The sequence below is a fragment of the Schistocerca americana genome, chromosome 11 (assembly GCF_021461395.2).
Source record: "Schistocerca americana isolate TAMUIC-IGC-003095 chromosome 11, iqSchAmer2.1, whole genome shotgun sequence".
Lineage (NCBI taxonomy): Eukaryota > Metazoa > Arthropoda > Insecta > Orthoptera > Acrididae > Schistocerca > Schistocerca americana.
Window position 1 is genome coordinate 51,812,203 of NC_060129.1, and position 12,407 is coordinate 51,824,609.

The 12,407-nt window shown below is 37.9% G+C and overlaps 1 protein-coding gene across 1 annotated transcript in view; it reads right to left on the reverse strand.

Moving 5' to 3' along the window:
- Positions 1 to 10,703, reverse strand: part of LOC124553228 (zinc finger protein 3 homolog) — a 198,795-nt gene extending 188,092 nt beyond the window's left edge. The window contains exons 1-2 of the mRNA XM_047127118.1: positions 10,637 to 10,703; positions 8,630 to 8,716 (exon numbers count right to left, since the gene is read on the reverse strand). Coding sequence (XP_046983074.1) covers positions 8,630 to 8,698 — 69 coding nt within the window. The 5' untranslated portion in view covers positions 8,699 to 8,716; positions 10,637 to 10,703. The remainder of the gene's footprint in view (positions 1 to 8,629; positions 8,717 to 10,636) is intronic.
- Between the last annotated feature and the right edge of the window lie 1,704 nt (positions 10,704 to 12,407).

Here is a 12,407-nt window from a genome sequence, read left to right on the forward strand (position 1 = left end):
ATGAAGATTAAGATGAAATGGGAGAAATGATACTGTGTGACAAGTTTGACAAAGCCATGAAAGACCCGAGTCGAAACAAGGCCCTGCAAATATACAACATTCCATTAGAACTACTGATAGCCTTCGAAGAGCCAGACCTGACAGAACTCTACCATGTGGTGAGTAGGATGTAAGAGATAGGTGAAATACCCTCAGACTTCAAGAAGAATATAATAATTCCAATCCCAAAGAAAGAAGGTGTTGACAGACGTGAAAATTTGTTTGGTAAGTCATGGCTGCAAAATACTAACACGAATACATAACACATGAATGGAAAAACCGGTAGAAACTGACCCTGGGAAAAATCAATTGGGATTCCATAGAAATGTTTGAAAACATGAGGCAATACTGACCCTATAACCTGTCTTAGAACACAGATTTAGGAAAGGCAAACCTATATTTCTAGCATTTGTAGACTTAGAGAAACCTTTTGACAATGTTGACTTGAATACTCTCTATCAAATTCTGAAGGTTGCAGAGGTCAAACACAGGGAACAAAAGGCTATTTACAATTTGTACAGTAACCAGATGGCAGTTATAAGAGTCGAAGGGCATGAAAGGTAAAGAGCGGTTTGGAAGGGTGTGAGACAGGGTTGTAGCCTATCCCTGATGGTATTGAATCTGTATACTGAGCAAGCAGTTCAGAAAACAAAAGAAAAATTTGAAGCAGAAATTGAAATCCATGGAGAAGAAATAAAAACTTTGAGGTTCGCCGATGACATTTTAATTCTGTCAGACAGTGAAGTACCTGGAAGAACAGTTGAACAGAAGGAACAGTGTATTGAAAGGAGAATATAATATGAACATCAACAAAAGCAAAATAAGGATAATGGAATGTAGTCGAATTAAATCACTGATGCTGAGGGATTAAGATTAGGAAATGAGACACAAAGTAGTACATGAGTTTTCCTATTTGGGGAGCAAAATAACTGATGATGGTCAAAGTAGACAGGATATAAAATGTAGGGGGGCAATGGCAAGTAATGCTTTTCTTGAGAAGACAAATTTGTTAACATTGAGTATATATTTCAGTGTCAGGAAGTCTTTTCTGAAAGTATTTGTATGGAGTGCAGTCTTGTATGGGACGACACGGACGACAAACAGTTTAAACAAGAAGAGAATAGAAGCAAACATCAAACAATGGAAAATCCAGGATGGAATGTAACAATACCAGAGAAGGAAAGTTGCTACTCACCATACAGCAGAGATGCTGGGTCGCGATAGGCACAATAAAAAGATTCACACAATTAAGGCTTTCGGCCATTGAGGCCTTTGTCAGCAGTAGACACGTGTACCCTCACACGCACGCTCGCACACTCACACGATCGCTGTCTCATAGAGCTGAGACCACAGCTTGGCAGTGTGGTCTCAGATCTCTGCACGTGTGTGTGTGTGTGTGCGTGCTCAAGAGAATAGAAGCTTTTGAAATGTGGTGCTGCTGAAGATTAGATGGGTAGATCATGTAACTAATGAGGAGGTACTGAATAGAATTGGGGAGATGATGAATTTCTGGCACAACTTGACTAGAAGAAGGGATCGGTTGGTAGGACATGTTCTGAGGCATCAATGGATCCCCAATTTAGTATAGGAGGGCAGTGTGGAGGGTAAAAGTCAAAGAGGGAGACCAAGAGATGAATACACAAAGCGGATTCAGAAGGACGTAGACTGCAGTACATACTTCGAGATGAAGAAACTTGCACAGGATAGGGTAGTATGGAGAGTTGCACGAAACCAGTCTCTGGACTGAAAACAACAACAGCCTAGGAAGGTTAGAGACTTTAAATAGGAAAAATGGATAGGTTGTATTCAGTTGTAGTACGAACTGAAGTGCAGTGGCAGAAAGGACAGGACTTCTGGTCAGGCCAGTACAGGATTATCAACAAAAAATCAAATACGGGTCATGCAGGGAGAGCCCTAGTAATGAGCAAGAAAATAGGCACATGAGTAAGCTATTGTCAACAGCAATGTCACTGAATTACCATAGCTGAAATAGGCATGAAGAAAATACAACAGTGGTAGATATATGTATGGCAACCAGACCAGCAGAAGAATGGAATAGGAAAAAGTTTGATGAGTAATTATTCAATAGCTAAGGAAGATGACAGCCAATTCTAGAAGGTAATGAAATTCAATAGTAGGAGCAGGATGTAAAATAGTTAAGAGAACATCCAATGGCACAAATGACTGAAAGGGGGAAGCCACCTGGTAGAATTTTGCACATTGCATGAATTAGTCACTGCAAACACTTTTTTCAAGTATCGTGAAAGAAGCTTGTGTATGTGGAATAACATGGAGAAATGAAAAGGTTTCAGATTATGTAATGTCAAAAACAAAGATTTCGAAACAGGAATGTAAACTACAAAACATTTCCAGTGCTAGATGTGGACTCTGGCTGGAGTTGTTTTTATTAACTGCAGAGTAATGTTGAAGAAATGGTAAAAGTAGAATTTAAGTACATGGGATTTGGATAAACTTGCATGAACCGAAACTCATTGATGGTTTGAAAATGAGCATTAGGCAACAAGTGATAAATAGAGGGTAAGTATACAGTGGGTGATGAATAGGCAGCTTTGAGATGAAACAGTGAAGGCAGGAGGAAACATAGGTAAAAAGTAAGGCCTAGTAGGAATACCTTCACAACTCATGAGATACTGAATTTAATTGATGAGAATAGAAAATACAAGCATGTAGCTATTTAAGCAGACAAAAGGGAATACAGACATTACTGGAATGATGTTGACAGAACATGCAATATGGCTAAACAAGAGTGGTTGTAAGGCAAAGGTGAACAAACTTGCTCAACAAAGGGGAAAGAAAGCAGTTGTAGACAAGACTGGAAATATCATAATATGACCATAGTTTGATACAGCACTGAAAGAGCGAAGTAGTAACAAGGCCATTGCAGTTGATGACATTCCCTCAGAATTATTGGGATACATGGGAAAGCCATCCATGACAAAATTATTCCACTTTTGTGCAAGATATGAGATAGTTGACGGACAGTCATACATCAACCAGAATGTAATAATTCAAATTTGAAGAAAGGCGGATGCTAACAGGTGTGAATATAATCATATTAATATGACATGCTTGCAAGAATGGAAAAGCTTTTACAGGGTTAACCTTGCATAAGATCACTTTGGGTACCAGAAACATTTAACAAGGCAATACTGATACTATGGCTTACCTTAGAAGATGAGTTAAATGGAAACAAAATTGTGTTTACAGCTTTTGCAGATTTACTGAAATGCTTTTGAGAATGTGGAGTTGACTGCACTCTTTGGAATTTGGGCAGCAGCAGAATAAATAGACAGGAAGCAAAAATTTGTTTGCAACTTTCACAGAAACCAAGCACCAGTTGTAAGACTTTAAAGACATGAAAGGGAAGCATTGAGTAGGAAATGAGACAGGCTTGTAGCCTACATCTGATATGCACTCTGTACGACGAAGACACGAAGGAAATCTGGAAGAAAGTAAAGCAAACTGTGTGTTTACAAATGACAATGTAATTCTATTAAACAAAACAGGCATCTTGAAACTGTCAATGAAGGGATGTGTGGGAGGTAAGACTCTGAAGAGTAAACTTGGATATCATCACTAAAGGAGATTGTGTGACAAACATCAATAAAAGCAATGGAATCGAGCTGAAATAAATCAGGCAATGTTGAGTTTCGACTAGAAAATGAGACAGTAAAAGTAGTAGACAACTTTTGCTATTTGGGCATCAAAGTAACTGACAATGGCCGAAGTAAGAAAGAAATAAAGTGAAGACTAGCAATATCAATGAACATGTGCCTAATAAAGAGGACTGTTCACATATAATATAAATTTAAGTGTTAGGAAGTCTTTTCTGAAGATATTTGCAGTGCAGCCCTGTATGGAAGGCAAACATAAATGATAGGCAATTCAGACAAGATGAGAATGGAAGCATCTGAAATGTGCTACAGAAGAATGCTGAAGATTTGATGGGTAAACGAAACAACAAATGAGGGAGTAACATAGGGACCAATTTCACTACCACAAGGAATCTGTTAATAGCAAAAATTCTGAGGCTTTTAGGGATAGTGAAGTTGGTAATGGAGGGATATGTGAGGGTAAAAAGTGTAGAGGGACCCTATGGCTTGAAGACAAGAAGCAAGTTCAAATGGATGTAGGAGTTGACAGTCATCAGGGATAGAGGTTTGTGGAGGGTAGTCTAGCATGGGCAAGTGCATCAAGCCAATCTATATTATATTCACCAAAATTGAGCCATAACATAACACTGCTTAATTTCATACAGTCACACAAATTCTAGAATTACCTGTTGGTTCACTTGCTCATCCATTTAAAAAATCTGCCAGGAGTTCTTTTAAGAAGACAATTTTAGATATATTACAAAAAATTATCACATATTTTAAGTCTATGACATTTCTGAAGAATAAATGACTCATTCTTTTCAGAGTGGCCTTCTCAGTGACAGTAAGGTGCATTTCAATGGTAGTGATCTAAAAGTTATACAAATGATCAGTGACCAGAAATCTGAAAATTTATTAGCATCTTGCACTTCATTTTCCTATGCTGCTACTTTGAATCATATTTCCTACTCCCATAATCTTTATTTACTTAGCGGTAACTATTTTATACGGAATGTGCTTCATCATATAAAAAAACGATAGTGCAGTGAAATCAGTGTGTACAACCAGAATCTATAATATTGAATTCAATAATACCCACACCATACAACTAATTGTGACATGGATTTTCTATTAGCCAATCACACAGTTTTATTTTGAAATTTTAAAATGATGTGGATGAAGCAGGGAGGGAATAATAAATAAAACTTTTGAGGTCATTCACTATGTGAGAGTTTCCTGTTCTTGCTAGCCCATGCCTTGGGATGTGGATGTTTGCAGTACTTACAGTATCTTGTTTGTAAACTGCATCCTGGCAACACATTCCTTACCATTCTTCCTGATGCCAACAGCAGATCATAGAGATATCAAAAACTATTAGTATTCTAAGCCTTGTAAACAAATACAGGCACCACTATATGTTTTGCCTAGCATATTCCACAGATTTTTTTATGCCACTGATATCAGCAGAATAAATATGTATCTGACAAAGGAACCAAAATATGACACACAGAGTGTGTTACAACCAAACACTATTCTCAGTTTACACATAAGGTACAACAATCTTGAGGGCTTTTCTTCCAGATTTGGTTGTTGTGTTTTTCCCAGTTCACTTTCCCAACAACATGAAATTTGGCACGTTTGCTTTCTATACTGACTCACAGACATGTACAATGAAAGAGTGTTAAAAATTGAGATTCTGGACAAAGCCCTTCTGAAATAGAAAACACACACACACACACACACACACACACACACACACACACACACACACAGGAAATGATTGTTGTCTTTTGTGGCAGGGTAGGTTGAAGATGAGCAACGATTCCATCTTTGGGAGCACATTAAAAAAAAAAACGCACACACATAACAAGCATTTCTAAATTGTGCAAATGGAAACTCTTTGTACAACATATCAGTCATCCCCATAAGCCTCAACGTTCACTAGTCTGTATGCTCCACCCCACCTATTCCCTACCCTGCTCTCATTCTGCCACTGCACACACCTATCCCACAACTCCACCCCCCCCCCCCCCCATGCCCCACATTGCCTCCCAAACTGCACCTAGCAGCCCTATTCTGTCCCCCCATGTCCTTGACCAATACCACAGGCAGCACAGCATCACCTCCACCCCTACCCTGCTATCCCTCACTTCCCACCCCACAGCACCTCTTTACCTCTCACAACAGATTTCTACTCACATTAGATGTGTTCATGGCCTAGTGTTGTTCTGTATTTCATATGAATTACTTTGTCCAAAAGCTTAAATATTTAGCAGTCAATTCATTCTACCTACCTGCAACCTAATGTCTCCTCAATGTGTTGACTTGGAACACATGCTTTGTATATCATTACTCTATCCTGACATTTCCCACGTTTGATTTTAATTTATCTGTTCTTTGGAAAACACAACTGAGGCAACTGAGTTTTGCTTGCCACCATTGGACCAGTTCAGATACAACCTCACATGAAAAGCCTGAACAGCAGTTGCTCAGTTACACAGCTTTGAGCTAATGGAAAAACCGATACATTTACAATGCAGATGTAACACATGATATGAAGGTGCAATATAGTCCTCACTTCCGTAGTTGTTCCAAAAAGAAGTGATAAGATTGGTACAGCAAAGGCATGTGTACTATATCTACAACTACTTGCCTTTACCAACTGCTGACATTTTGATATCAATGCACGAACTACAATACCACTAGAAGAATGAACAACCTGAATATGAGCACGACACTACACACACCAAGTTCATAGAAAGACAGGTAAGTGAGAAATTCTAAGCACAAAGGTTTTCTTCTTTTGGGGGGGGGGGGGGGGGGAGGAAGGTCCTACTTGATGCAGACTTTGGCAGCTGACACTAACAAAAACCTGACAAGGCTACTTTTATAACATGACATTGTCTAGCACGAGTGTACATTTGTGTTTTCACTGCTTCTGGAGAAACGGAAATACGGAAGCGTCCGATCCCACCCGTCTGCTTTGACCCATGACGTCACAAATATGGCGGAAACAAAAACAAACACACACACTTTCCACAAGAAGACTAATGACACTAACGGGACACGTGCGGGAAATGGGGTGTTTTGGGTGGGGGGCAAACTAAATATAAACAAATTTAGACGCCTTGCGTAGCTACAACGTGTAAGTGAAGACAGCCATGCGTGAATACCCACCCACCTCCCCAGGGGTCGTAACCCCTGCAACCCATAGAAGATAAAGATGCTTCAGTAGCTGATTAGTGTTTTTTGTCTTTAAAAAAAAAATCTCACGGGATAGAACGAACAGATCAGAAAGATAAATATAATAAACTAAAACAGAAATTCGAGGAAACAGATAATTAAAATAAGTAATAAGTGTTTTTAAAATTTAAAAAAAAAAAAAAAAAAAAAAAAAAAATCACACGAGACAGAACGAACAGATCAGAAAAGTAAATAAAATAAGATAAAACAGAACCGAAGACAGCCACACTCAAACCAATCTCCGCACCGTCACGGGTCAAAGCCTACGCATGGGATCGGACGCTTCTGTCGACCCGGAGAAACTCTCAAGATGAACGATTCAGAGCAAATGACATCTTTAAAGTGTCACAGGAGAGTTTTGATCTAACTACATAAAACAAATTACAGCGCTTTGATGAAGAATGAAATGAAGGATATATTTTCAAAACAAGCTCTATGAGTGAATTTTCCATAAAATGTTGATGGCCACGCACTGGGAAATTGAAAAACCTGCTAATCTCAGAAAACCTGAATCAAGGAGTGAGCTCTAACAGTAACTTCAGCATGTTTTAATTTGCCTGAACCTGACAGTGACATTCTGCTATAATTACTTCTTTTATGATCACCAAACCTGTAAGCATATGTTGTATGTTACAGACGTGTCATACTTGAGCCCACACAGTTTAACTCTGTAATTATATTAACATTTAAGTAATTTATTTGATACTAAATATTTAGAGTGGTAATGTGAAGATCTACTGGTTAAAGAGTACTGCAAACATTCCAACATTCTGTAGTTAAAACTGTAACACTCCTTTTTTCCTTTTAGTTTCAGCATTACCACCATTTCCTTTTTAGGGTTGTACGTTACACTACCAACTGCTCTTTCATTTAATAGTATTTAAGCTCCTCAAAGGATTTCAACAACTACTCTTGGTCCCCTACCATTTCCCTATATTTAATAGATTCTGAATACCTACTGACAAAGCAAACACAGATCAAGATCGGTAATATTGCTAACAATAACTTTGAGGGTATAAAACCAATTAGATGAACAATAGCAAAAATTATACACTAGGAAAGAAATATTGTAGGTCATGAGTTTAGATTTCTCCATCAGGCACCATGACGAATAGACTGCCAAATATTGTCTTCGCAATAAATCCCTCTTGTCTGAGAAAGCAAATCTGGTGAACTTAACAATTGACCACAAATATAGCATATGATTAATTCGTCCAGCAAACCATACAACTGATCTACAGTAGTAGCTAAATCATCTGCACTCTATCAAGTGGAGTCCACTCGTATATTACATTATCATATCCATTAATAATGCCTCTTTCTAAAAAAGGAAGAGATCTAGACATTAACAACACACCGAACTAAGTCTCAAAGCAGAAAATTAATTGGTAACAAGTGATTGCTAACGTCACAACTCAAGAACATTTGACAATTTCCTAGCAGACAGCAAACATGTGACCATGGACTATTGGGATGCCAACATCACACTAACAATAAGCTGCAGAAATTTTTAAACATATTAAATATTAGAGAGCAGCATCATATACTACACCAATCCATTGCAAATATGTTGCACAGCCAACAGTCACAACTTCGTGTGGTCAAGAAGCAAAACCAACAGCCAATACCAAATTTTTCATCTGACAAACAGGACATGTAATCTGTTTGTTTACACACCACACTGCACAAAGAAATTAATGAAACAATTGTAAAAAATACAAGAAACTATTTACCAAGGATTCTGGTTCAGCATGTATTTCATTCTTCTCTTTTTTCACCCAACTAGTTCCCTTGCAGTCCATGATTACCCTCCTAAGCCACTGAAAAACAAGAAAGCCAAAATGATATGTTTACATTTTTGTTATTCGACATAGTGCACAGGCAGTATTTACTGGCTGCAGCAAATGAGTCGATGCATATAAAAAATTTAAAAATGGCTGAGGGGCAAAGAACCTGACAAAATGAACTGATTTACAACTTGCTGGTTATGAGGACTCTGAAGCCTGTGTCAGTAATGGAAAACAAAACTCAATTTGAGAGAAAACAAAAACCCCCACACAATGGAAACAAATGACTTTCAGTTACTGCTGTTACTCAGTAGCATTTGCTTGTGGTAATCAGTCTTATTCTGAATATGGTAGCTGACTTATCTTTCTTTTTCCACATAAATTTCTAACTGTCATGTGAAGCAACTAAGATAAAGTGAATTTACCAGACAAATCTATTTACTGTAGACAATTTTACACATGAAGAATAAAAGATTAAAATGAGTCTCGAGCTATATCGAAGCCTGTCAATGTATCCTGCAAATTCCTTAATATATAGAGGAATGTAAGAGGTCTATAATTATGTTCTTAGCAACGTATGCAAGAACAGAAAAAAAATTATTTCTCAATCATACTGGCTGCATTTTCAATCAATCTATAAACCCATATTTGCTCATACTATTCAGAAAAGGAGGACATGAAAATCGACCCATACAGACAGAACTTTCTTTTTTTCAGTCAGTTTAGTATGTATTTTTAACAACTGTTTCCTTATACAGTCATCTATATTCAACGTTATCAACTCAATATAGAGCAATGCTGCAATCTTTACACAGTCACTAAAAAACTCACACTGCTGCCTGCACATTGCATAGAAAAATAAATGATTCTTGACTGTCAAGATTTAACACCGATTAAATTCCTCTAACAAGACTTAGTGAAATTACTTTCTCATAAGCATACCCATGACAATGTTCTGTGGTTTTCGGATGCTTTTGTCGATGGCAATTACACAAACCCATTATGCCTTACAGAGTCAATTACATTTCCCATATCCTTCCATAGATTGAAACGTGCACATTACTACAAACAGCAGTTAACACAATTTACTAAACTATGGAGCACATAGGCACATTGAAAATCCATGGAAAACGCAACACTATGAATTCCCTCTACAGCATTCTCTTTCATACCAACATAACCAATCCCTGATACTCTGTATTAACGTGTGCTAACGAATCTGCTGTATCGGCAGTACAACTGTTTGCGCTACAACCCGGGAGAACTACAGATTAGATTACAGTGAACTCTTACTGTCCATATTCCTTCCTTCACAAATATTGTTACCGAACTTCGCATGCACAACACAATATAACAATATGAATGCAGCGTGTGTGTGAACAGCATATAGACACTTTTCCGGTAATTACAGACAACACATCAAAATATCTGGCGGTTCTTTTGCTAAATCACGGGAAACATTTAGCAATTGTATCGGACAGAACGAAAACAACAAGCACATTACATACCCACGCGTCGATCTGGTATTCTTCGTAATTGCCGAACAGCACAGGTACGTAATGTGCGCTAATACGTTTGTCTAAACCATAGTCACCACCTGCTCGGAATGCGGAAACACAAGCTCACTGAAAATAAGTGTTTGGTTCTGATACACATAAACTGAAATAATTACTTACGAAATTCTAAGGCTATCTCAAATCATAACCAGAAGCGCCAAGGATGATACAAGAATTAAATGTGGAACAAACTTATCGTTCAAATGTGCCCAATAAATGAGATTAAACTAATATAATAATTGTACGAACAGTTACTATAGCACCATTACAAGGCATTAGCAAACTACTTCATTCGAGGCAGTTAGCTGTAATGATAATAAAAATTAAGTATTGACTTAATACCACACTCAATAGGTGTCTTTCCGTGATTTCCTGTCTCCACCATCAAATCACTTACATATTACACAGAAAACGCAACACAATACCGTACAAACGCATGACACGAACCACTAAACTCTACAGTCATCTGCTGCTGTGGTCAAAGTCAATCAATGCGGAAGAAGGAACCTACCACGGAGGTCGTTCTAACATTCTTGGAATCAGAGCTGCATATGTGCTAGGAAAAAAATTAAAGTCGTTTGTTGGTTAATTTGGGGGAGGGGACCAAACAGTGAGGTCATCGGTCCCGTTGCTGAAGGAAGTCGGCCGTGCCTTTTCAAAAGAACTGTCCTGGCATTTGCGTGAAGCGATTTAGGGAAGTCACTGAAAACCCAATCAGGAAGCCTGGACTCGGGTTTGAACCGTGGTCCTCCGGAATGCGAGTTCATTGTGCTATAACTGCGCCACCTCGCTGTTTCATGAAAGTCGTACGGGAAACTATGTGCTTTTATTAATTTTTTCATAGTTGCAAGTATGGTTTCGAAATCTACAAATAATTCTACAGTATTTATGGATACTATGGTCACACAAATTAAAAAAAGAAAACATTGTTCACCCAATCGGCTATATAACAAAGCTTCAACTAAAACAATATTGCGAAAAATATATGCTGTACTTATTAAATTTTAAAAATAATACTACTAACGAAAACAGAGACTCTCATGGATTGAAGTGTAATGGGGATTGTATGATTTGTCAGCTTAATACTGTCTTAAGGAACCATCAACCAGATTTTAAACAAATTTAAATAAAGCAATGCTTTATACAACTTCAGCATTCAGAGAATCCCTCATCCCTAACTTCAGAGCATATCAACATGAACAAAAGTGCATGTCTGAGAGTTTTCTTAAGTTAATAGTGCTGTACGTGAAATAGTTTGTAGTAAATCTTCGTTTATGATTTAAGCCCAGTGCACATGTGCAACTAATATGACACCCCAGATGATGGAATATTGGAATGACACCACAGTTAAATGAGTAAAGACACAGTTCTCAGTTACATGACAAAAATTAAGCAACATTTATCTTGCGACATAAGGTTCAACTCCTTTCTACTTAGTGACTTCACTTACCATTCCCACCAGTGAATTGCGTCATTTGGCTGCGTCCTTTTGACTGAATTTCAAAGCACCATCGCTGTAATACGGTTTCCCTTTCATAAAATTGTCTTGTGTGTGATGCGCATTCTGGAGTACCAAAAACGTTTAAGGACCTGTTGTTAGCAGCATTATTACAGATCCTTAGCTGTAGGGAACGTTCTTTTTCTGGAAGTACAAGAACCATCACAAAAAATACAGAACTTTAGACATAAAGGTTGCTTAAATTATAGATGGCTGAGCCTGAAAATAATGGCAGTGAGATTTCTGGGGAAAATTTAAGAGTATATCGAAAGAATAGGCTAACGAGAAATTCGTTGCAATAGACAAATAACTCAAAGCCACCATGATGGCAACTGAAGCTGCATGTGAGAATGTTTTGCTTCAACGAAAATTTCCAAACCATACTGTACTCATTGGGGGAACTTTAGTAATTCAACAGTCAATTGGGAAAATTACAGTTTTGTTAGTGATGGGTGTGGTAAGACACCCTATGAGACATCACTAAATGGCTTCTCTGAAAACTACCTAGAACAGACAGTTAGGAACCTCTCTCATGATGAAAATATATTGTTTCTAATGGCAACAACAAACAGACGTGACCTCTTTGAGTTCCAGTGATCCATGTTGTGACACTATCACACGACACGGAATGCGTCAATTTTGTAAGCTTTGGCCAGAATTTATGGTAATA